Source organism: Vanellus vanellus, assembly GCF_965231255.1.
Source record: "Vanellus vanellus genome assembly, chromosome: 1".
Classification (NCBI taxonomy): domain Eukaryota; kingdom Metazoa; phylum Chordata; class Aves; order Charadriiformes; family Charadriidae; genus Vanellus; species Vanellus vanellus.
This window is the reverse complement of record NC_138905.1, coordinates 178,200,703-178,228,184: the sequence shown is the minus strand read 5'-3', so window position 1 is coordinate 178,228,184 and position 27,482 is coordinate 178,200,703. Positions and strand designations below refer to the sequence as shown.

General features: G+C 36.1%; 1 protein-coding gene across 4 annotated transcripts in view; it reads right to left on the bottom strand.

Moving 5' to 3' along the window:
* Nucleotides 1-313: 313 nt before the first annotated feature.
* The window catches only part of DACH1 (dachshund family transcription factor 1), a gene marked incomplete at its 5' end in the record, with an annotated part of 370,375 nt that continues 343,206 nt past the window's right edge, over nt 314-27,482 (bottom strand). For all 4 annotated transcript variants that reach the window (XM_082494621.1, XM_082494622.1, XM_082494623.1 and 1 more), the window contains one exon: nt 314-2,065. In XM_082494621.1, the coding sequence (XP_082350747.1) occupies nt 2,028-2,065 (38 nt within the window). In that variant the 3' untranslated portion in view covers nt 314-2,027. The remainder of the gene's footprint in view (nt 2,066-27,482) is intronic.

Below are 27,482 nucleotides of genomic sequence, written 5' to 3'. Positions count from 1 at the left end.
ATATTTCAGTTGTAGGCTTTTAATTCTCTTTCAGATATGAATGATTCAAAAGCTTGCCACAAGTCCATCTAACTTTACAGCTGTTAACCCTTTAAAGACTGCATATGAAAAAACTGGAGTACAGAATCCCATATGTGTTCAAGCAACTATGAAAATTATGAAAGAACCATGGTTAGAAAATAATACCACTACAAAGTATTAGGTAACAATATTTAATGAAAAATATTGCTCAATATTTCTTTAAAAAAAATTACCGTGATGTGAACTTGTATATACATCTTTCTATTGTTAAAAAAGGATTGTGGTGGAGTAAATATGAACCGCACAAAATAAATGTGTACCAGTATTGCAAGGAAGACCTACAAACTATAGAAGCTCAGTGCCAGAGTTTACAAAACATTAGAATTTTTTTTTTTTGACAAAATAATATTAATATCCAATCAGAACTATTTTTAAAGAAATATTTGCTTTAAGTTAGGCATCTTAGACATTTAAGGTTTTGATATGTTTCCATGTAATAAATAATATTTTATATGCATAAAACATTAGATGAAGAAAGCATAATCACAAAACTTACAGTAATAGCACTGATTCACAAAATCAGTCTTTAAAGGGGTAACCCAAAAGTACGCAAAGCAAAGAACATAATTTTCAGTAATGTAATAAGCACTGTGTTGCAGCTTACTTCCAGTTATCAGCACAAAGGTGAAAACACATATTGTAGCTTTCATAAAGACAGTGAAAGTAACACATAACCACCCATCCCTAAGACAAGGTGGGAGGGACAATAGACTTCAACTGTTATCACTCAGTTCTACGTGGAATTGGACTGATACACCAAGTGTTTGTTAGGTTTTCTTTTTTTAGCAACATTGACGTAATATGACATTAACATATAAAAATATTTCTGGCATTTTGACTTGCTGCTCAGCCACAGTCCATTCTTAAAAGTGCACTAATCAGGGCACTAACCAGGGCTCAATATACAAATAAAAGTGGCTGATACAGAATTCTGACTTGTTACCAGATGCTTAAGATCTCATTCAGTAATACTGTGACTCCAGGACAAATATTTACATGCCTGCATGCGTTAAAACTAGAAAGGTGTCTTTCTGACCAACAGGGTGACAAAACAATATTATCTAAAATTTTCATTTCCTAAACTCTAGATTTCTACTGCATACATAATACCTTCCTTGTGTGATTTGTGTTATATACTGTACATGTGACCAACAGTTTGATAAGAAGCAAAGTCTTTTATTTCAGAAACCCCTGCCAGTTTACAATGAGAAATTATTACTCTTTTTATTGTATTTTTTTATTTTAGGAAAAGAGACTTTGTGAACAGTAAAACAGTTTGTTTACATTCAGCATTTCTTTTCACTTACACAAAATTCCATTTCACTTAATGTAGTCTAACATATATGTGTTGGTCTCTTGGAAAGCATGTGGAAAAAATGTCTTTAGAAGAAAACCCACGATCATAGTTTGAAAACTGAATGTATCAATTTTTTTTCTTTTACCTTTTTTTTTCTTTTTTTTTCTTTTTTTAAATAAGAATCCTTTTATGCCCTCTACAAGTTCATTTCTGAGCTGTCTTGCTGGTTTCGGTATGATATAACAGTCTGTAAGTGTACTTGGACACCGCTGGAAGGATCATTTGATGTGCTCAAATATCGAATCATCAGAGGAGGACAGAGTCTGCATTCCTTGAAAAAGGGAATACTCAGCCTTGTTCTGACCTGCCTGTAATTTTGGATACAATAGTCCGGCGCAGAGATGCAGATTTTCACTGTGAGAAGAGTGCTACTGTACATTTACAAACATTCTCTAGGTCTCCAGATTGAGCCACAGGAGATAACCAAAGGAGGACACTCTTGCAGAATTCTTTACATTTTTGAAGAACATTGATAAATGAAGTTGAGGAAGTTGGCTTGAAAACTCTTTGTTTCCACAGAACTCCTTACGAGCCAATGTCTTACTGCAAAGTTCTTTATCGTAGCACAGGTATCTTCAGCAGGAAAAATTCAATACATGACAGTAGTTTTCAAATAAAGTCTTCCATCTAAAACATGAAAAACAAAGATTTGTTTTATATATTTATATCTGCAATGAATCAAAAAAGAGGAAACAACCCACAAGATTTAAAACCTCAGTAGAAGTAGTAGAAGTAGTCGTCTCATAAATGTGTAAAATGCCACCTATAGTACTTGATGTTTAAAATAAAATAAAAAAAAAACAACAAACAAACAAACAAAAAAAAAAACAATCAAAGAATAAAACCTGAACAACACCATTGCAATTTCATCTGACAGTGGTCAAAATAACTCCACTAAAAAATACATGCACTTTGCAAGTTGTGAATACTGTAACATCTTCTAAAGCTTTAATATATGCTGCGCTCATATCAGTGCCAGGGCACTAGGAATGTAGGTGGAGCCTCTGTGCATGTGTTTTTACTGATATGCAAACTTAACTGAATAGTGCTGAACAGCAATTATTTCCTTCATGGTTGCAGAACAAAAATCTTCTTGCATGCAATCTTTAGTACTCCCATCACTAAAGGCATAGCTCATACTTCCTGATTTAGCTATGTTGTTAAATATACCATGTAATGTAACCATTGTGCACATTTGTAGCTATTTATATAGAACCCAGTATAGGATATTTAATCGGTATCAGTGAAGTATAGCCTCCTTCCCCCATAAATGAGATTAACTGAACAATTACTATGTTAAAGATGTAAGCACGTTTCTCTCAACGTTTTTTCCACCCAAGTGAGGAGCATATATTTAAGTGTGATGGAGATGGAACATGAGAAACAAGAAGCTCACCTAGCCAGTAATTGTTGATCTAGAAAAACTCAGAGACAACATTCTGCCATAACATATTTTCACCTAATTGACAAAAAATTAAAGCAATTTTTTTCTTCACTGGGGACATGAACATCTTATATGTATCCGTTCTCATAGCAATACAAAGATTTTTTTTTTTTTTTTAAGCAGGAAACAGACAGAAAAACTGGTACGTTCTTATTTTTTCTGTCCTGTAGGATAGAAAGCATTGCTCCCTTGTGATTAAAGCACATTATGAAGCATATTAATCCTCCGCAATGCATAATTACGAAACATTACTTATATTGTAGAATATAATGCATCTGGAAGCACAAGCTGTATCTCAACTTCTGAAGTCTGCATGAAACCCTTCTTTTGGTCCAAATGAAATCAGCAAATATTTATAAGATTTCAGAGGGTTTTGTTTCTGTTTTGGTTTTCTTAGTCTAACCTTTTTATTCCAAATCAGTCTTTAAAATTCCTATTAGACATACAGGAAATTGTGTGAGATAAATGTATATAAATGAGCGCTGAAATTTTTTAAATCCTTGGCTGTCATTGAAACGCGCGACATCACTTCCACAAGCTTACTGTAACTGTTGAGAGAAAGAGAAGTTTAACTAGAAAGCAGAAAAATGTATATCACATACAGCTGTAAAAATTCATCCTGTCTGCACCCCCCTTCCCAATTTTTATTGTCTAGTTTCTTTCAGAACTCCTGGGGAAAAAAGGAGAACGTAGAATCCCTCACTGTGTCGCAGTGAGTCTTATCTAGTGTGCCTCTGGTTTTCCTTTTCCACCACTAGTTTTCTTTTGCAAGCTTCTGGGGTGTACCCCCTTTCGCTACTTTCTCCCTGGTCTTTACATTTTCCTGCTCCTTTTCCCTACTTTTTGAGATTCCTAGCTTTTTTTGGCAGAGTAGAAGATAGCTTTCCCACAACTTGGAGTGCTTCCACTCTGAACCCTTTCCACATTCTCTTTGCTCGGTATGGTCTTTGTGCACCGAAGAGAGACAAAAGGAAACTGAGTAAGGCCTTAACTTAAAGACTTCATATTCTTCTTTGATGCATGAAAAGCAACCAAAACGCTTATGGGAATTCAGAAGAGAAAGAAGGAACCTCTGAAATGGAGCTTGGTAAAACTGAAGACCTGGTAAACCATCTCAAAAGAAAACCCTCAGGTACAGGATAGCCATAGCTACTACTGGCTATAGCTGCACGCAATTCTCCCAAACATATTGAATAAACACAATAGACATTTACAGCACTAAAGCTGTCTGGATACCTCTGTAGGAGAATTACTCTGCACATATACCGGCACTTTGGCTATCCTAAATGCACACTTGCTAATGAGTGCTATGCATAATTCCCACACCTAAACATTAAGATAACCTACAGTCAGTAACCTGCATTTTATTTTACTATGTTAGGTCTCCATATACCTTTTAAAATAAAATATTTATTAAAACATATTCTCAATTAAAAATACAGCTGTAAGAAGCGGAATCTTTGTAGCAGTCAACAAAAGATGAGCAATCTGCAGAGAACAGCAGTACATTTTCAAAAGTCAGCTCTATTTCAGACTGCTTAAGGACCCAATCTGGCAGTGAAGTCAATAGGAGGTTTTTCACTTTTAATGGAAGACACTACCAGATCCTTTGTTCTGTACCCACAGACAATGAGCAATAACAGAAATGGGCAGCTGTACAAAGCATCTTCCTTACAAACTAAGAGGATATTTGTTTATATAGCTTAAAGACATTTATGATGGATATATACAATAAGCATAAATCTTCCTGTTCATCAAATAACTGTATGGTGGACCATTAAAAGTGCAATTAAATCATCTGTATTGATAATGGACTTAAAATGCCATATAGAAATTCAGCAGCTGATCTAATATAATTGTTAGACTTATTGTAAAACAGATATATTCTCTATTAAGGTGTTTGACTAATTCCCCTAACATGTGGGAGAACACAGCAAGCATTAGACACACCAACTTTAAAATAAAACCTGCCATGTTATGATATAGATAAAGCAATTCCGTGATTAAGTAATACTTAGTAAGAGCTCAAAAGTTGCTAAGAATTGTAAAGTATTTCCTTTATTTTCTCAAGATTAGTCATGAAAGAATGCGGTGCAAAATTAGTATCCTTTTCTTTAGAACCTACAGTGCCAACAAACAAAAAAAAATCACAGTATCTGTGGAACTGCCCACTACCCTCTCAAATCCTGAGTTTAGAAGAAGATGAAAACAGTCTTTCTTTAGGCTTTATACTTTTTTTCCAGCATGCTCCTGTGTGTAGCTGAGAAGTTCATGTAGCCCCTCATGAAGAACGTACACCAGGCAAATAGGACCGCACTTCAGAAGTATGAAGACTTCAAACCATGCTAAGAAAACCAGAGGTAACTCACAGCTCTGCAGAGGAATGATAACCTCGCATCACAGTGTGGTGACCAAATACAATACCTATATCTGATTGCTGTCCCTTTTCCTTTTCAGACTCTCCCTGACCGTTTCTTTCTCAATTCTCACTGTTCAAAGGTTATTCCGAAATGACTGGAACTTCTCAATGTTGTTGTCAAAGCCACCTGAATCACTTTGCCTCTAGGTGTAGCCAGTGCTCCTGTCTGAATACTAGTGGAGCATTACCACTGATAGGTCTTCATGATTTCAAGGTTAAAATCACAAACAAAACCTACAAACCCTGAGGGTGACCAGTGATCAGCAAATCAAGCAAGCTCATCCTTTGTAACTCAATGTGAAAATGCCACTACTCCTAAATCCCAACTCACGAGTGTGCCTTTGCTTCCTGCCTCCTGATAAGCTTTTAAGTTATATATGCATGTGGCATTATTTTCTGTTGTTGACAAAAGCAGAATTTGTCTATCTGCATAACAAATATGGAATATACTATTCACACATAGATATATGTACACAAACATATACTACACACACACACACAGAGCTTTCTCTAAAAGTGTTTACAACGTTGGAGTATATTTTTAGCCTACTGAAAATGCTTGATATGTGATAGTTTCCCAAATTTACATATTGTTGTATACAACATAAATACATACAACTTCCTTTCACTCCTAGGAAGTCACGCAAAACCACAAACCGGGAAAATACTGCTAAATTTCTGAATAGAACTGTGCGCGATTAGCAAATTGTCATCTGTTTTAATTGCTCTTTTGCAAATGGCAGTGTTCAGCAAGATCACACAAGCTCATGCTAGCAACTCAAACTGAAAACGCCACTACTCCTAAATCTCATTTGTTTTTGTCTGTGGACTGATATGACAGAAATTCTAGCCAGAGTGAGGGAGTATTTTTTTTAGATCAACCCTTTTTAATTAAGACTCATCTTGAAGTTTTTGAGTGAACGTGCCCAAATAGTTAAAAGGTCATAAATGTTATAAAAAACAAACAAATGGAACTGACACAAAAGTTTGCAATGCTGAAACAAATCATATGCCTTGAAATGCATTCCCACAGAGATATCAGCTGGGGAATGATTCACACTAGCGTTCTGTGGGCAGCTTGTAGTAAGTATCTCTATAGGCTTATACTCTATCTCTATAGTAAGTATCTCTATTTTCTGAGATAAAAACGTAAACCCATTCCAATATTATTCCTATTAATATGCCTCTTTGTAAAGTGACAAAAAACTACAGTGAAATGTTAAGATTGGTCTTAGGTTGCATAGGAAATAAATCATCCATTAGATGGTAATGTGCGTATTTCTGCCACTCAGTGCAAGTCACACTGGGGTTGTTTGCCATCCAAACATATCATATTTAGTTTGTATTCTGAGGACTGCTTTACAAATAAACATAACAAAAGTGATCATCGTGACTATCATAAGAGCATACTGCAGTCTTCGGTTTATGAAAATCTGTAAATCAACATCAAAGGTGTGGTGTCACACCTGAATTCAGCCAATTCCTATCATAGAAAAGCCTACTGAGGAAATCTCTGCTTGGTAATAGTATAAAGTGTTTCCTATAGTTAGGAGCTCTGGGGAGGAAAACAACCAGCCGACCAACCAAACAACCAAAAAGATACAGTAGCACGTCACAGAGAGCTAGTAAGAAACCCACAGAGTCCAGGTTAAAAAGGTAAAAAAGGGAAAAAAATAATGTATGAGAAGGAAAATGAATGATGAGATCAGCAATCTCAGTGGGAGCTTTGGAAAGTTAGGATGTCAGGGTTTGGATAATTTCTTTTTAATTTATTAGTAGTTGTTATTTTTTACGATAGTAATTTGTGAGCTGTAGAATAATAAATGCCAACCCATAATCCAGGAACCCTTACACCAAAGTAGCCCCAATTTTAGTCACTAGAGTTCCTAACTACAGTTAATATAATTTTGTCAAATATGCACAGGCCAGTGATATAAGCCGATCTTCACTCAAAACGGGTCTTAGGATATTTGAATGGTAGATCTATTCATCTCTTTGTGCTTTCAAAGTAAAGAACACCTACTTTATGTTGATTTCTCTTTCATTAACAAGAACACAACTGAACAAGTGAGGACAAGAACTGTATTCCCAACTCTGACTCTTAAATGATCTGTGATTTCACTTTTATGTTTTTCTGTTTTCTTTTTTAACCTTTCTCTCTTTCTTCCCCTTCTCTTTGTAGGTAACAGAGATTCCATGCACTGGTGGTTTCTCAGTTTCTTTTCTTGGCCTTAGCAAGGTACAGCAGTGTCAGCTGAGATCTCTAAGGACTATGTTAGCACAAGTAACAAAAAAACCCACCACCAACAACAAAAAACCCATGTGCACATATTTATTTAATTGAAACTATAGGTTCCTGCTCATAAAGATCCATTTGAAGTCCATCTCTACAGCCGGTGACTGGTCTGACCTGAGCTTAGAGTCCTCTTTTAAAATCACATATTGCAACAAAAAATCCCCAGGACTGCTCCATGTGTTCACTAAAGGCAGCAGACTTGGTACTGAAATTCAGTGCATACAAACTGTTGTCACACCCTACAGCCATTAAGAACTGCTAACTTCAGGACTAGCAAGCTGAGGCAGTTATGAAGCATTTCTGACTCTCTATACAAGAAAATATTGGACCAGTACTGTGTAATATCTTCATCAATGACATAGACTGTGAGCTCGAGTGCACCCTCAGCAAGTTTGTAGAGGACACCAAGCTGAGACGTGCGGTTGACATGCCTCAGGGATGGGATGCCATCCAAGGCACCTGGACAAGCTTGAGAAGTGAGTGCATTTGAACCTCATGAGGTTCAACAAGGCCCAGGGGAAGATCCTGCACCTGGGTCGGGGCAAATCCCCAGTATCCACATAGGCTGAGGGATGAAAGGATTGAGAGCAGCCCCGAGGAGAAGGACTTTGGGGTACCGGTGGATGAAAAGCTGGACATGAGCTGACAATGTGTGATCACAGCTCAGAAGGCCAACCATACCCTGGCCTGCATCAAAAGCGTGGCCAGCAGGTCGAGGGAGGTGATTTTGCCCCTCTACTCCACTGTGGTGAGACTTCACCTGGAGTACTACATCCAGCTCTGGAGCCCTCAGCACAGCAAAGACATGGACCTGTTGGAGTGGGTCCAGAGGAAGGCCACAAAAATGATCAGAGGGCTGGAGCACCTCTCCTGTGAGGACAGGCTGAGAGAGTTTGGGTTGTTGAGCCTAGAGAAGAGAAAGCTCCACAGAGAGCTTATTGTGGCCTTTCTGTACTTAAAGGGGGCCTACAGGAAAGATGGGGACAAACATTTAGCAGGGCCTGTTGCAATAGGACAAGGGGTAAAAGTTTTAAAACAAAAGAGGTTAGACTTAGATTAGATGACCTTTAAAGGTCCCTTCTAACCCGAACTATTCTATGATTCTATGAAAAGATGGCGTGGCAAGCAAATGAAATAAATTGTGAGTTAGTGTAACATATATTTTGTAACTTAAGAATCATTACAGCTCTTTTCCTCAACGTTTTATGTTAGAATATTAGAGCGAAAAATATTATGTTCCACCCTCAGTCCAACAGGTTAAAAGAAATAAAATATTTCTGACACTAAATGGGGCTACTTTTACCTAAATAAAAGCTGCTCATTTGTGCTAAAGAACATAATAAATTGTGTTTCCTGTTAGGAAGTAGCTTTATTGAAAATGGCAGCTATTTTCTCAGAAGTTATTTCCAGGCACCTGTAATCTAATGAGGTTTGTCCCTTTCAAAGAACAGTTGTACGTGCATGCCCGAATGCACACAACCTCTTCAGCCCAGAGCTGATAAAAGCATCTGCAAGCCATAGCTCAAGCACATTTAAATTATATAACTGGTTGGTTTATTTGTTTTAATAAGATGGGGCAAATGTGAATCACAGTGTACTTCTAACCTTTCATTCAACCTGATGTTTTAATCATTTGGAGGAAGAGAAACAAAACAAAAGAAAGGGATGGCAAACAAATGGTAATGATTCATGTGATATTTGATAAGACAGCAACGGGAAGTCAAAATAAAAGCAAGCATATTGTGACAGATGGAAGGGATCTTAGTCAAATTGTAACCCTTCTTCGAAAAACTTAGAGGAAGCAACTAATTAAGGATGGAATCTATTTTTGGATACTCTTCATATATTTTGTTCAAGATCGAGACAAAAGAGGATTTATTTTCCAGCAAAGCACGAAGATAAAAATGGGTGTCTAATTTTTTAATCATGGGAAACTCATGAGGCTGATTCTTTTTCAGAGTTTGCGACTGAGAACATAAACCCCGGGCTTTGTAAAATGCAGTCATGAAATCAACTGAACATAACTTTCCATAATTTTCCTTATAAAATGCAAAACAACATGTTGTGAGGGGAAAAGACTCCTCCCGGTGTATGAGGTTAATCAGAACGCTGAAGCTTTGCAACTTGACTCTGAAAAGGAGGGTCAGAGGGATCTGTGCTGTCCTGACATTGTTACTGATAGCAAAAGTAGATCACGTATTGGGAAAATAGATGGATCCACTGCCCTCTTCCCAAGTAGAATTAGAGCAGAGTACAGGAGATGTAGGAAAGCAGGCTCAACTGTTGAGGCTTTGAAATTTGAGCAATTTGTTCTCTTAAAAAAGTGCTTAGCCAGTTTTTATGCAAAGATGGGTGATTTCCCACTGCATGTTCAATAAACTCATGCAAATATGAAGTATGTAAACATATTTGGCCAAACACTATCCTAGTTTGCCCTTTGTATAACATCAATAAATTAGTTTCAAATTTGCATATTGTTATTAATCATACACCTTTCATTTCTCTACTTAACATTCATGTACAAATATATTTGTGTTAATACTCACCGCAAATATTCAGGAGACTGAGATGTTCATGTCTTTCTTTTTAAAATAACAATTTATACTTAGGAGATTTTAATTCTACCTCTGAGTTTCCAGGCATAAAAGTAAAACATGGATATATGAAAAAGAGTGTCTAAATACTTTTTTTTCCAGTTATTTTAACTATTGAACTGTCAGGATCTTCTTTCAGTAATTTTATCATGTGTTTTAAACATGAATATATGTTTTCATTATATCACTGAATACCGTGGGAGCAAGCTAAAGGTCAGCAATCTGGTCTTGAGTACACTAACAAAGCGATGGACTACCTGAATATGTCACCTTCTATTATTTAAAGATCGTATAGAACACACAGAGCTTGCCATTTTGAGCAATGAAGAGATTGAACTGGCAAGGTGAGAAATTCTTTGAAAGAAATAGGTTTAAAAAAGCGCACTGTCTTGTATTTTTGCCTTATGAACTTAGCAACCCTTTTTCTATTTGTATAAATAGAACAAAAGCATATCCAAAAAAAAGACAACAGAACTGATTACTTAAAAGCACTGAACCTGAGTCACTAAGGCATTGTATTGTGTCACTTCTGTTCATTAAAAAAAATAATAAAATAATTAAAAAAAAAAAAACAGAGAAAAAACAAAACACCTTCAACCGAAGAATCATGTGGAAAAGTTATTAAAGGATGAAGTCACAGCTAAATACGATCAGCTTGTGAGCTTCCACAGCTCATTGTGTTCAGTGCTGTTTGTAATACAGTGTGGATAATTCTTGTGCTGAACAATCTGTCCTGCATTAAACAGTTTTAAATTCTGCAAAAAGGTGTGCTTTATTTGCTATTGTATTTTCAAAAACATAAACAACCTTTTTTTTAACTATCTTTTTAGCAAGCCAATCAACAAGCAACCTTGGATCTGATAGTATTGCAAAAAAGTTGATTTAAGTATTGGAATGCGGTTTCTGCCTAACACCTTTTTTTTCTTGCAAAGTCTTGATGAAAACATAAATTACTATTCATCTTTTTAGTCTGATTGCTCTTCTTTCCACTTTTCTTCTCAATTTTGCCTCCTTTTTTAGTGCTTTGCTCAAATGATCACTTTTTACTCTAAACATCATCACCAAAGTAATCTTAAATACAAAATTTCAATCATAAAGGTAATCTTCAGACAGGCTTAAAAAAATAATTATTTTTCTCTCTGAAGAGGAAAAAATGATCATAAAATGAAATCTGAATAAAGTACAATAGAATACGGTGTGTTGGAGCTTTCAGCAGTTTTTGCCTCTGAGTTGAGATCAAATTACAGAAAATATCTACGCAAAATCATATGCACATTAGTAGTTCTCAAAAACTACCCTCCATACGCACACGCACAGAAACACACACAGAGATCCTTTCCATCACTGAATTAGAAGCCAATAGTATTAGTGTGATATGTGTGTTTACGATTACAGATCGCATAATAAAGTGTGGATTGGTAAAGATCTTTCATGAAAGTCTGGAAAAGGTAACATGGGCCATGATTTTTCTACTAGGAATAGTTGTGGCCATGGTTAGTACTATTGTTTCCATCACCAGACAGTGTGATGTATTTTTCCTTCAGCATATACAAACCATTTATGAAGATGAGCTCTTCTAAAGTATTTTCTAGAGCTTTCGCCCAGACTACTTTTTAAAACACAAGGACAGACTTACCTAATACCTAGTCCTACGCAGAGCATCTCTTCTAATTCACAGAATCCCTAACCTACCTCACTGTCCTCTACAAGCTACTACTTTTCTAAACAAATAACTTCCATTTGATGTAATACCCCAGTAACTAAAAGGCAGCCTCGTGTTTTGTTGGTTTGAGATTAGACTTAAACACCACAATTAATACAAGAGTATGATCTGGCTTTTCCATCATCTCGGTTACTGAGATGTCATTTCAAATGCTGCAAAGGTTACCGGAAAATAGAGGCCATTTAAAGAAAGCATTTAGCTTTACTACTTACATTAGCCCGCATATATCAATTCTGGGCTGTGTGGAATCCTATTCTAATATCAATATCACATTTTTCTTTAATACCCAACCACCTTTGTTCTCATCTGTGTGCTAAAACGGAGTAACAGCCCAATGCAAAACACGAAGAAATAGTCACATGCAGAACAGGAAGGAATGAGGCTGTAAAACAGATAGATTGCACAGCGGCAAGCTTATGGAAAATCTATTAAGGATGCATGGGATGTCAAAACATATGCAATATAAGCTTGCTGCTTTTAGGTATTTTGTATGAAGGCAAGCTTATGGAAGACAATGGCACCAAGCAGTCAGCTCCAGAACAAGAGTCAGGGTGACAGAAACCACACCAGAAGTCATGCCCTAAGAAACGAGCGATGAACAGAAGTCATACATAATCCTTCCTACCACACAGAAATATGAATAGACCTTAATGGAGTTCCCGGGGCTTAGCATGAACGACGCAAATACAAAACTGAAAAAAAAACGAACAGCTCCTGTTAAATCTGAGAAAGACTTCAAGCTGAAAGAATTATATGGGGTTTAACCCAGTAGTCAGCTATCAAGCAGTCCTTAAGCAAAATGCTTTTGTTCCTATAAGGAATGAAAAATACTAGCATTTTAAATTACAAGGGAACTTTGTTTCTGTGAAAAGTGCTAATACTGACCCAGGTAGATTGTTTTTCAATTCATAATTCAAGCTAGTTTCCCTAACTGGCTGTAAACTTCTATCTTGGGCATATCTTCATAGATGTATTGAAGTATTGCGGTGACAAGCCAACCTTTCCCATTCCCTCTCAGTGGTAACATAATTTCAGATAGGTATTTCAAAATTATTATTCTACCCTCCCAGGAAAAACCCAATTAGCCTTAGGGCCAGGTGGTTTGAATTTGGCACCACTCTGTGTCTTCGCCAATAGAGATTCCTCAGAAAAAACAGCATGTCATGACAGACTGTGTCCTGGATGCACCCCACTACAGAAATCCCAGACCATATGGAAGCAGCATGCTTTCCCAGAGAGAACTTAGCACCATGGTCCATCATCAAAAAGTAAGCAAGAGAAAACAGAATGGCTAAATTAAACCACAGAGCAGTCTTAACCAGTGACTCTGGGATCCAGTGACTACCTTGGAGTCAGAAGAAATGAACTGTGCAGAATATCTGAAGTGTAAAATTTTCTTGCTTGGAAGTGTGATTATGTCAAGACAGAGGAAATGAAAAATGTTAATTCATGGCTGCTTTTCTCTCCCCTAACTTTCTACTTACACTGTTTATTCTCAGTAGCAACATATTAAAGGCATTGTACAAGTCACTTGCAAGACCTCTCCTGGAACAGCGTTCAGGATGTTGGTTACCCATGCTCAAGGTGAATTTAAACTGGAATAATTTCAGAACAGGCTACTAGTATAATACAAGGAATAGAGTCCACAACATGAAAATAAAATTAATTGATATGCTCATCATAGAAAAGCAACCGATTATTCCTTGTATATGCAGTAAATAGTAAAAAGAGATACAAACCAGCTCTGTTTTCTATTGCAAGGAACTCGGTTCTGGTGTAGCCTTCCAAGATAAGAGATGTATTAAAATGGTCTTTAAGATGGTATTTGCGATACAATAGCTTGCAAATGCAGATTTTAAAGCCCATCTAGTCCTATCCCTAATGTTGTGACATTTTAGTAGGACGAGAGGTAAGCACTGAGTATATGTTGAATATATCTACTGAATATCTGGTCTAGCAAAATAGACTTGGCTATAAAGTTAATTTTAGCTGGAGGACCTGAGAGACTCATAGGCTTTGCAAGCATACAAAAAGACCTACAGGGAAACCTTAGTTGTTAATTCCTAAAATTAGGACTTTTTTGTGGACTGAATGTTTAAGATCAAGCTCTGGAACTATTGCCCATTTGGAACTGGAATAGAACCGATTTCTGCAAGTTTTAATAGCGTTTTAGCATTTCAATATTTTAGCATTGGGAACCAGATTGCTTAGGATGGCATAGTTACTGCTGCGATAGTAACTGTGATCGTCATAACAAATTTGATGATAAGGTTGAAAATGGAAGTGATCCTCCAGTCAATTATACTACTTTTATGATGCTTCCAGTATTTCCACAGAAGCCAGGGAGTCTGATCCAACCACAATATTTTAATGTTCAATTCATCAATGTGCAAACATACTGTGCTCTCTTCAATGGCTACGAGTGTATATCTTTGAGTCAGAGTGTAAAGCTAAAAATGAGAGCAAATTATAGCTGCTTTTTATTTTATGTTTGTATTCAATATAGCTTGATTACTTGAAAGGACTTGTAGCCAGCATATTGCAGTATGAAACAATATCATGAAAAATACATGTCTTTTAATGCAAGGGTTGCAGCGACAGTTTGTCACAGGCAAAATCTGCAGAATCAACTAAGAGACTAAATAAACAAGTCAAAACTTGAATTATCTAACATAGCATTGTGTATTTTTAACAATCTCTATTCTAATTTCATGCACGTAAACCAGCACGGTGAATATTTTGGTCCTGACTTCATAACACTTTGTTTCCAAGGCCAGCTGTAGCACTTTGTGATCCATCCTTTCTAACGTCCATGACAAAACACACTATTATGCTATTGCTGCTTTTCCTAAGCTATTAGAGGCTGCATCACTTTTAAAAAATAAGGCTGACAAGAATATAATAGAAAAAATGTTCCTTTTACCATTACTGATACACACTTTGTGTTTCTCAACTAGGAAAAACAAAATGACATCACATTATCGTTATATATGCTGCTGTCTCCCAGGATGTCCTTCAGGTGTTATGGAACCTTACAATGACCAAAATACTTCCTGTGAAGGGTTGAAAAGCTAAAGATTTCTTTTTAAAGCTAGCAGTCTATTCTATAGAATAGATTTTCCTTTTTACAAGCCAGCTGGCAGTTCACTGGAAGAATACTTATTATAGATATATGCTGACAGCAAATTTTAGCTATAGATGGAACGTGATGCTGGCTAAGTATTCCTTCCAAAAGTGTTAATTTTAGTTCCACTTCCTTTATACTTACTGTTCTTAGTTGATTTATTTCTTTTCTTTTTTTTTCTTTCATAGGAACTTGAGATACTAATAGAGATGGGTCAAGTTCCAAATCAAATCCATGGGAAAGCTGAATGCTTGAATTATACAAAGCCTAAATTGTTTTATGTTATCATTCTTAATTATATCAATATAAAAATAACCACTGCTAGCAAAAGTTATTTTTAGAATTAAAATAGTTTTGGCACAGTAATTGGTTGCTTTGCTGGTTTACAATGAAGCATTTATATGAATATTGCAGACATATTAAGAATTTGTTTATCTTAAAATAAAATACTATAAATATTTCCTATTTCTGAAGGACGTAAGAATCTTGTGTCTTTTTTTTTTATCATACTGGCAAAGAGAGAAAGGACGAAACCTAAAATCTTTGGCCACTTTAAAATTAAACCATCAGACCCTCAGCTAGTTTAAATTAATATAGCTTTATTAATGGCCAGGGTATCTTTTTTTTCTCCTTTTTTTTAACTGATGTAAGCATAATAGAGCAATTGAGTCGGAGCGATACTTTAGGAAGGAGGTTGCCTTCTTAACTCTTAACACTGTTCAAAGGGCTGCTTGCCTATTACAATCTCACCATACAGCTTTATTTACATTTTAAGTTTAACTGCTTGTTTGCCTCTTGAATATATTAAATGAATGTTGAACTCTCATTCTTCTTAACAGGACTTCTGACCCCAGGGTTAGTTTAGGATTATAAAAGAGAGATTGTCACCTATTACACCGAAATGCTGCCACTCGGTAATATACCACTTTTGATCTAACACAGAATAATTGAGGTAAGTCATTCTATTAAATTTTTCTTATACGAAAATCCAGGCAGGCTGCCTTTACACAAAACTATGGCTATCAAGTATTTCCTCGCTAAATCCCATAAAATAATTTTCCACCTATTTCCCTGTTCTAGATTTGAAACGAACTGTAATTAGTTGATAATAGTTGTAAATTGCTGTATCTCGCATCACCTCTCTTTGCCACTTTTTAATGCCTGGGATTCTGATCAGTCACCAAAGACAATATAAAAGCAGAAGTTAATAACATAACTGAACTTCTATTGTGCCTTTCATCCAGGATCCAGAACACTTTACAAACGTTAATTAAGTTTCACAACGCCCTTGTGAGATACCAAAGCATCGGTGCTGCCATCAAGAAATCAGTAGATAAAGACTGCATAAAGATTTGGTTCTGGCTTCAGGCACTGGTTGAAAATGCACTGAAGCATGCAAAATGAGCTATTCCTTTACCATATCACTCACTAGCAAAACAGCAGACCTAAAGCATATAAGCAACCCAAACAAATGCTACCAGTTTAATCGTGAGATTGATATTATCCACTTAGATTCTTTGTCTGCTGCAAAATGTGAAATGAGCAAAGACAGTGACCCCTTAGCGTATACTTCTTGTGACTGTGCCATGTGCTACATTTACCCTTCGCAATTAGACTATCTTGGAGTAAAATTACAACCCCAGCTATAAAACTGATTTATGCTACGGAAAAAAATAATATCCATAAACAAGAAGAAAAAAACCCAACAATGAAAAATATTGCTTTCTCAACTCCAGAAACTGCATTTAGCATTTCTGGAATGTGACTGAGTTTACTAAATTTGTTTGCAGAGGTCTACACCAGGGTACTCTAGTTATGCTCCTTCCATAGACAAAGCAGGAATGTAGATACCTCCTTTATGAAGTAATGATCTGTATTGTAGACGTTTCTCTCCACTCCCTCCAGAGAAGGTTGAGGCTGACAAGCACAAATGTAGACGTCTACGTTGTAGACTTCCATGCTTTGCCAGGTTAATTCCAGCCCATGTCTTGTTTGCAAGCAAAACTACATTTAAATGGAGAAACGTTTACTAGCTGTCCATTACAAATCAGTAATGATATAGGAACACAGTTACAGTAATATAGTGTAATAATATTAGTAAAACGATACCATTTTCCTTTCTAGAGTTCTGTGATACTTCATCTACCTCTTTTTCTGTATCTCAATTTCTGTCTACTTTTGTACTTATTTCAGAGTTTTTGGAATGCTTCTTTAGACTCGTTTCATGCGTTATGCCTCACACAGTAGCATCCAATTGAAATAAAGGCTGCAAAGCTCCAGGATTAATGCAGAATTCAAGTTATCCTTTCTACATTTGAGGGTCATGCTTTACGGAACTTTCAGTACTGTACAGTATGGAAACATTACGGAATTACAGCAAGCACAAAAGAAATTGTCAGGCATGGACATTTTTCCAGAAGTGCTGCACAATTACTCATTGCCAACATCAGTAGTTACAAGAAGTGACTGAAATGCAGCTGCTCGGAGTGTGTTTACTGTCACAAGTGATGTTGGAATTCTGAGGCAAGCAAAAAGGAAAATACACAACAGATGAGATTCATCACAGTAACTTCAGGCACCTACACTGTAAATAGCTGCACCTGAACCAGTTTTGTAGACTCCCTTTATAATCAATGAAGAAACTTGGGAGGTATTATTCATTTTCTTCAAAGGCAGAGATGTGTCTATTACTCTTCATTGACTTTAATAGGAGTCCAGCCAAATAGCTCAGATAAAGACATCTACCCCACAAACGTGTGAAGTGAAACATATCCCTCCCATTGATATTGTTTGGGTATTTTATGGATAATTACATTGCCTCAGCAGCTATTCCACAAGTTCCACGCCCTCATAATACACAGCAATATCTACACTGCCATTACGGTATCAGCAAAGTTCCACTATATCTTATCAGTTGAAAAAATTATAGGATAATGTAGTAAAGAATAGATGACTATATACGATCTTGATAGCTTAAATCTCCTGTTTCTTTTATACATTGAGTGCTGTATCTTAAAGCACTCTTAACCAGCTCCTACTTTTCTGTCTCTGCAGGGCTGGCTTTCTAAGGTATTAAATGTCTAAAATGAATTCAAACACATTAATGTGTTTATAAACTCCTTGTGCAAGGATTTAAGCACATGCAAGCATATTGAAAATGAGTACAAATCCCATCGTGCTGTTTCATTGTGCAAATATAGTTTCTTTGTATTCTAAATCCCCAATCATTTCCCTGTTTCAAGTATACTTTTATTATTCCAATAATATCGTACTTATCCTTGAAAAAAATGAAAATCCATTTCACAAATCTTACTATGCACAGTGTTAACATCCTGTATAGAAGCTATTTTATTTTAACCACACTTTTCTATTCTTTCTCCACAGACACTATTTCCAACAATATTGAGTAGCTGATACATTACCTTGGGATTCTAGGTGGTCCCCTTTTTAAGTAATAGCCTTCACCTTTGTCCCCGAAAAACTAATCATCGTCCTCTTACACCTATTCTTTTTACAGAAATAGCTTTCTGCAAAAAGTACTTCATTTCTTTTCATCTCCTCACACTTCCATATTCAAATTTTGCACCAAAATTTATTATTATTGATTTCTTTTTTTCTTTTTTGCACTGCATATTCTCATTCTGTATGTCTAGCTATTTTGGATACCATCTCAAAGTTGCTGATCACCGCAACCGGTCATTGAACTAGGTCCTCTGCCACTACCGTCCTTTGTAAGTGTTACTGTCATCAGTCTTACTCCAGGTTCTATCATTAAATGTCAGGCAGTAACTCACAAACTGTTTTTTCCTCAACTGTTCGTCTAGTAGAGTATAAACTAAGGCCATATCACGTACAAACTCCTGCAGTATTTTAAATTTTAACCTGCGATGTTAGGCTCTTTTTCTACACATAATATCTGTTCTAGAAAAGCTGTTATGTATCACAGGTGGACAATAATAAAAAATTCGAAAATGTTTACCTTGTCATCCCTACTTGCAAAATTAAAAAAAAAAAATAATCATCAATTAACATGAAATTGAAGCAATTTAAAACCCCTTGAAAACTTTTGGTAGAGGGTTTCTCAAATTTAAATGTTGCTGTTTTCAAAATGACACAGAACGTTCAATAATGTGTTTGTTTTTCAGATACTGTAGGTCTGAAGAGATTTTTTTGTATACTTCAATTATAAAAACATTTAAAACATACAAACTTGTGCAATTTTTATTTTAATGAAGATGAGAAGTTCATTAACGAAGATAAATATTTCATTAGATGTTAAATAAAACAAAGAGATTTTTTGGCTTCTCTCAGCACAAAATTCCTTTGAAAGATTAATTAATACATGCAAATTATGCAAATTAGACCCATGCAAATATTTTATGAAGACAATTAAGGGAACCATTAATTACTGCTTTTTTTGCTTCAGTGAGATTCATTCATTTAATTTTAATTTCACTTTAACTGTTTTGATGTATAATCTTGCAGCTAAGAACTTTATCTTTCCTAGTGGGTCACTTAAACTTATAAATTTCATCAAGTGAGCAGCAACAGAAATCTGTAAAGATATTCTCTGGGCTATGTTTAGTATCAAGAGAAATTTTTGACACAATGCACTCCTAGAAACTGCAAAACTGGAAGGGAATGTGAGCTCATTCTTGGACAAGGTTCAACTGCTGGAAAAGCAATTAATTTGCTTTGGCTGTGCTAATATAGGGGAATTAGAAAGTGTGACACAAGACAAATAGAAATAATTAGTTCTCCAAAATGATGTTCTCATTAATATGGTTTGAACAGTAGAAATAAAAAACATTATTGTGGCATGTCTGCATTCTGTCCCTAGCCACAGGAGGTAGAAAAATGCAAGATACAGCATTTTTTCACCTTTGTAGTTTGCATGGAGCTGGCATTTATTTTTATTTTTTATTGTAGGTTTTAAGAAAAGCAAACTGTGGACCTGATCCTGTTATCTCAAACCTACTGCACTTACATAAAGCATGAGGGATCCCTAGGATTCTAGACTGTTTTCTGCCTGTGAAAATATGAAACTATAAATATAAGTGACTAGGCTTTTTACAACAATACACTCAAGTTCCTAAATTGAAACTTTGATTTCAATATTGTTCATTTAAATCATATTTTATGATATGCAATACACAGGGTATGTGTTTATTCTGTACTTTAAGCTACTATAGCAGAAGATTGCCCTATCAAAAGAGTTTATGATAGCCTCTCCAAGCCTGATAACATAACAGAAGTTTTCTTTTTCCATAACATGAATACACATGCACACGTTTGACAAAGTATATAGAGGTGGACTTTCAGTTGCACTCGTTCTTAACACTTATAGCAGAACAAGCCAGGTTTTCTACAAGTAACGAAAATCACTAGCTGGTACTCTTCAAAAAACAGGCTGTTAAGAACATTTGCTCACTTACACTCTATATTTCATAGCTTGTTGTAGAATTAAGGGTAATGTAACACTATGTGGCCCTCTCAAAATATTAAACTCTTCTTTTTTCCTGGTAGGTGATATGTCTTCCAGCGGGTTACTAAGTTCTGATTGAAGGCACCTCCCTTTGAAAGTTTTGCTGTGTACGTATGTTCTATCTGAAATCAGATAATAAAGTGCAATGATTTGATTTAATTTATTTCTTCTTTCACTTAGGTGGCAAATGTACAGCACCTGACAGAAATTGAGATTTTTCTCTTTAAATACAACAAGGGGAGAGAAAATGTGGCCACGCCTAGCTTGATGGTTTTTGATAGATGATTACTGCCATTAAGAAAATTCTCAAGTGCAATTACCAGAGCCGTTTAGCAAAAATATCCAAGAAAATATCTAGAACTCACATTGTAATAATTCTCTATAAACAGAATCCTGTCTTCAGGGAAATTGTGGATGAAAGAAAATGTGATGAAGGACTTCGAGTTAAAACCCATGAAACTTTCCTATTCTTTGAACAGCCATTTATTCTTTAACAACATGCATATAATACTTCCATGTTCCTAATTTTGTTAGCATGTATCAGTTAAACACATGGTTAAATGACCAAAATATTTGCAAAATATCAGGAAGTACCTTCTTCCTTGACCATCAATTCTGTTGCTAGTCAGCTGTTTTTTGCAAATTTTTATTAATTGTGGCTGTCCTTAATGATTTCCTTCTAGCCAAATCTTAGAACTAGCACCCCATATCCTGCCTTTTAGACTTTTCTAGACTAGCCTTTGATAAAAGGTTTTTGGTATTCAAATACTGTTCTCCCTTTGTTAGGATCTTCTTATTCTCCATCCACACAGCTAATTTCTTTCTCGGTTTGATCTTTTTGGCTTCTCCCTCAACTTTCTGTTTTAGTATCTCAGGGCTGCGATCTTCCTCCCATTGTCTCCCTCTCCGTGCTTCATATCCGAGCAGTCTAATCCAAAACCAGAAATTCAGCTGCCATATCCATGTTGGCAATTGACACAGCCCTTTGTACTCCAGGTCTATTTCCTTTTGTCCAAACTAAAACTTCAGCCTGCTTTTCTGATTTTCTGTCTGAATGTTCAGCTGCTGTGACAATCTCAGGTTGGGAAAACAGAGCTGTTAATTGTTCATCCCTTCAGATTCCTCCTCCTCTTCCCCATTGCTACTGCTCTTAGTCACTATGAAACACTCTTTTCATCTTGTCTGTCAGTGAAGTTCAAAATTAAGGTATCCTGTTTGTTTTGTTACTTCTGACTCTTCATTACAACATAGTGTCTAAATCTCTTTTCATAAAAAGTCTCTGCCCCTCATCTTCCTATCCCTCTCTCTAGCTGTAAATTCACATGCTAATTTTCCTCCTATGTTACTCACTAAAGCTTACTTCTGTCTGAGTTGTATAAACAAATTCACATGGCAAAAAATATTTTCCTAGCCTGCCTCTTTGAATTGTCACTCCTTTTTAATTCCTTCACTGGCTCTTCCCTTTTCACTGGAAACACAGTACTTGAAAGGTTTTGCCTTACCCTTCACCTTGTTACTCCTTATCAAAGTGCTTCAAATTGGAGTGATGCTTCCAAACGCGCACCCTCGTAGTTCTTATCCCTATTGTTCTCCACAGTTAAGAAGACCCTCGTGTAATGTTCTCAAGACTAACTCACTACGATCCTTGAAATCCTACGTAGGATCCTTGATCCTACGCTTGAAATCCGGATTTGTAAGTGAGCCTGACAGCAAGACCTGAGATTGGGAATGGTACCTGAATCAGAAATGCAATCGGGAATATGGGTTCATGACCACATATAACTTCCCACATCAATCAAAGAAGTCATTTACCAGGACAGACACTAACATCTCAAAGTTGCCATCTCAGCCCAAACAATATTTGTGTATAGCTTTAAGGGAAATGACATTATTTAGCTATATTCCTTTACCAATTTTGGTTGACCTCGGTCATGAATGGGGACAGTAATTTCAAAAATGTGGTTGGGGTTATAGGTAGGGATGATCATAGCAAAAGACTGAATGAATACTATTGCACCATTGTTGGTGTAAGATGGGTTTACCTCATAGAAAAAATACACTGAATACTCTTCCACAGAAATGACTGGAAATTCCTTTGGTTCTAGCTGTTGCCATAGCATACTTGGGGACAGATTTGCATTTGATGACTCACATTTAATTAAATATTACATCTTCTTTGTGTTTGTGACCAAAACATCTAAAGGAAAGAATATAGTAATGCATGTGTGCTTAGTCTTCAGCTCCTGAAGTACAGGAAGCTGATTTTCACTTCCATGAGTAGAAAAGTATAGCAGATATCGAGCCCGTCTGTATACCAGGAAGCTGAAGGAAGAAATTCAATGGAGCTTTGGGGTTAGGAAGCTGGCAGAACCTACAAAAGTTAAATAATCCATTCCTCATTACATTAGCTTCAAACCTTTTAAATGTCATTATGCAAGGTATCTTAAGCTTAACAGAATCTAAAGTTTATGTCAGCTCTTTTTTACAAAAGCTGAACACAGAGTCAACTTCATATGTGCGGGGTAATCATATCAAATCAAGTAATAAACAATGCTAGGCAATGTTGTATTTTCAAAGCTGTGTTGCACGAAGAAAAGACTTGAAAAGACTTACACCAGGTGCACTTTGTCGTTACCCTGATATTCACAGAGGTCAGCCATCAGTCTGAGCATGAGCAGAGCAAGCACAGATGATGTGTTACATGTATTCTCTTAGCATGAAGTTTTGGCACATAAATCCTACTACCAATATTCAAGGGGGGAAATTCCATCTTGTTGCGCGTGTGTCTATGTAATGAGAGACCATGAAGGAAAATATAAAAGGGAGGGCAAAAACATGAAGAGCAGAATGAAAACTTTAGCTCTTGCAAGTCTTAAGTTCAGTCCCTGATCTACTACAGATTTCCGAGTTATCCATGATCAAGCTCCTTAGCCCCTCCATGATATAAAGAGAATTACTTTGTTCTGCATCACAGGAGTATTTTCTGATGCAAAGATGAAATCCATTAAAGATTGTAAAGTTGTTCAGATATTACAATGATAACATTTCTATGAGCTTTCCAGTTACTCTGACATAGCTCAAAATAATTTATCTGAGACAGACCACAAGGCTGCAAACTGGAATTAGTTAAATAAATAAATAATCTGTTTACTAAAACTTACATACATGAAGAAAAATCATAATAGATGAAGTATCCTCTGAAAGTAAATACCAGCAATTTAAGAGACTATTTTTGGACTAGCTAATTTTGGTAGATTTACAAAACTAGTGTTTTCTCATGAATAATCTGTCCTTTAACAGTTTCTCAGAACTATTATGCACAAACATGCTTTCCTTCAGCATGATGCCTGATTTTGTTTTCTCTTTCGAAATACATATTTACACTAGAAATTGAAAAGTGTTAGACACTCTTAATAAATGAATTCAGTTGAATATCTGCTAAAGACTGACTTTACTTCTTTAGCTATTTCTTCATGTGATTACTCTTGCAATCTTCATGGTGCAATTGAGCATTATTTTTTTTTTAACCAAAAAAATGGAAGCAGCTACGTGTCCTGGTTTGAGATTTTAATATTGAATGTAAAGATAGAATGCAAAGATGTTTCAAAGAACAGAGAAAGTACAAGAATATTCTAAGGCATATTAACAACGTCCTGAGCTGGCACATCCAGGTCAGCTCTCTACAGGGCCAAAGGGCTGCTATCTGAGACACGTGATAAAAAATATCGGATCTTTTTGAAAGTTAATGAGTTTGGGTTTCTTAAAAAAAAAAAAAAAAAAAAAATCAAAAACCCCACAACTTTTTTCCACATCTCACATTTTCATATCTCAGTTAAATGCTATGTAAAATACATATACAAGTCCACAGATAACAGGAGAGAAAGATCTAGAGAAATTACCCCATGAATATTTGTGTGTTTCCACTAAAAATGCTAGAAGAAAAGCGGCATAGTCCTCCCCTTTGGAAGTTAATAAATATCTTTGTATTCAAAATAAATAACAAGTTAAATTTCCATTTAATATAACCCAAGTCAAGAATGTAGTATGTTCAATGGTGTTCTAAATGAGCAAACAGGGCTTGATTCAACATTTGGTATGATTTGAGTCAGCCTTCATTATCCTGTGCGGTTTCCAGCTGCTCCTCCATAAACGCCTGGATCTTCCACGGGCATAATGAAACCTATGCAGATGTCTCAGATGGCCTGGAGCATCTCAAATGGACATCTACTTGTGGACAACCTAATCACTTTTTAAATAGTATAAGGATTAATGTTAAGATAAGACTATCTTAACTTATCTCTAAAAATCTCTTTTCAGAGTTTCAGGCATGCCAGGATGAGATGGGAAATTGATGATAACCTTCCTTGGTAGATTCTGTAACATTCAATGATTAGCTCTCACAGCTTGCTAAGAAATTTTCTTTCCTTCTTCTTTCAATGCAGGGGGTGGCTGACAGTCAAAAAGGGCTGCTGAACAGGATGGCCACTGTTCATATTTAATGTTTGAAATGGTTGAATTTGAAATTCAAGATCTTAAATCTAATCTGGATTTGATGTTTCTCTTTACCTAGAATCACAGAATCATAGAATGCTTTAGGTTGGAAGGGACCTTAAAGATCATCTAATTCCAATCCCTCTGCCATGGGCAGGGACACCTCCCACTAGACCAGGTTGCTCAAAGCCCCATCCAACCTGTCCTTGAACGCTTCCAGGGATGGAGCCTCCACAACTTCTCTGGGCAATTTGTTCCAGAGCCTTACCACCCTCCTACCCAAGCTGCAGTACCCTTCAGGCAGGAGAGACGCGGATCTCCTTGTCTAATAGATTTCCTCTTATTTGTGTTAAGAGGATAAAGTAAATCACCAGCTACTAGTTTGTACTAGTAGTTCTCTAAAGAACAGTACTTTTAGCAGAACTGCAATTACTGTTATTTTGGCATAAGAGTTGTCTACCTCATGCTTCACATGACAAGTCACAACAAGGGAAGCACAACCATTAGAAAAATTTCAAACCATTAAATATTTTGAGATCTGTTGAGAGTGAAGTCCTAATGATTTCATAGAAGAATGCAACACTAATATTGACAGATGAAGGTCTTTTATAAGGGGGACGATACACAAACATCAGGCATTTTTTAATCTCTGTAGTAGTTTGGAAACCAAATGTCAAGAAACAATATCTTCTTTATGACACACATTACAGCTGATGTGATGCCACTTTCCAGCACTTGTCTAAGAAGTAGTAAATGTGGCTGAGAGAAGAAAAAGAAAGAGGAAAAGGGACGGGTCTCTACACAGTGTAGAGGCAAACACCGATAAACAGCTGATCCAGCAGCTCCCCAACCAACCTGAAGAGGCACAGGATTATAGTTCAATTGTGAATGAACTAGAAATCCACTTTGTTTATATCGGCTTCATGATAGGCTACAGAAACACCATTTCACTGAAATGATGTTTTTGTTTTAATCAAATTTTCATCCTGGTTTAAAAAATGAAGTCTTTTAGTTCTTTCTACAGAAGTGAAGAAGTGATTTGTTTTTCAGCTGATGAGACTATGCTGGAAAAGTGTGTTTTACCAACCTGTTCAGGTTTCAGTTCCCTTCTGAGGGAGAAGATGAAGGGAACCGAGTACTTATGGCAAACATGAACAGGTAGGATGGTGGCTTGCAACGCCCGTCTTTCCCAGGTAGTGAGAAAACCAGGGTGACCTCAGAAGTCTGTTATGTAAGGATTAATCCACCCTGTCCTTCCCTCCTTGAATAATATGAACGTGGAAGAGGGAGTAAGAGATGAACAAAAATCAAACAAGTCAAAACAACTCTCTATAAAGTCTTAATAGCCTCTTTGGTGCACAATGTGTTTTATTTAATATTCTTATTGTCCTGAATTTTCCCACTTGACTCTGTTCAAGCTTAGTCATTAATTTTACACATAGTTGCTTTAAAAGTACACTAAAGCACCATGTTGGAAGAAAGCCTCTGATTGATTAATCATTTATCTCAGTAGAAAAGCCATGAACATATTTGATTTCCAGCAGCTTTGCGTATCTACAGCTATAAAATGAGATGTAAATTGCAATAGATAGTAATTTCAAAGAAAATGTGAAAAAGTTTATGTAAGAGCCTAAGTATCGAATGAGGAGACTCTATTAGCATGTTTTGCTACATATATGTAACTCTTTATTAACTCTGTGTCCTTCCTTTGTGTTTTGGGCGACAGATAACAGGATTATGTACCTTAAAATTTAAAGGTGTAGCTAACAATGACCTATGAACACTATGAAACAATTGTCTATTTATAGGTTACTGCCTGCAATCAATACCACCTTCTGTTTAAGTTAATCAATGTTGTCTTTAATTGATTAGCTTGGGTTGAAAACCTGCCAAAGTGCTGGACTCCTGGGCAGGGGGATAGGGAACATACTTACTACTGTTTGGTTTCCATGCATTGTAAGATAATTTCAGTATTTATTCATGGTCAAGGAAATATGAAGCAAAATAAATCTTTATTGTATGTTTCCTCATTGAATATTCACATTTCAAAAGTAGAAGACGGACAAACTAGCAAGACATGCCATAAATGTCTAAATCTAGGTTTAAAATCTGAACTGTACTGGATTGTCTGCCAAGCCAAAAAAATCAGTAAAACAGATGTCTTTAAAACTTGTTGTGAGCTGGTAAAGCTAGTAAGGCTTATTCTTCTCAGGGGAAATAAAATAAAATATTTAAATTAGTGCACAGGGAGAGAGCCCAGCTCTTTCTGAAATGTATAAAAATTAGAGAACCTATTTTCAGAGATATACCTTCCGCAACAGTAATGAAATTCAAGGTGGTGCACACAGATTAATGTTGTTATTTATTATTATGTATATAATTTCATTGAAGTGCATAGCACTGTACAGATGAATAATAAGTGCATGACCCTGACATTAACACAAGGCGTTACACACTGCACTCAAAAA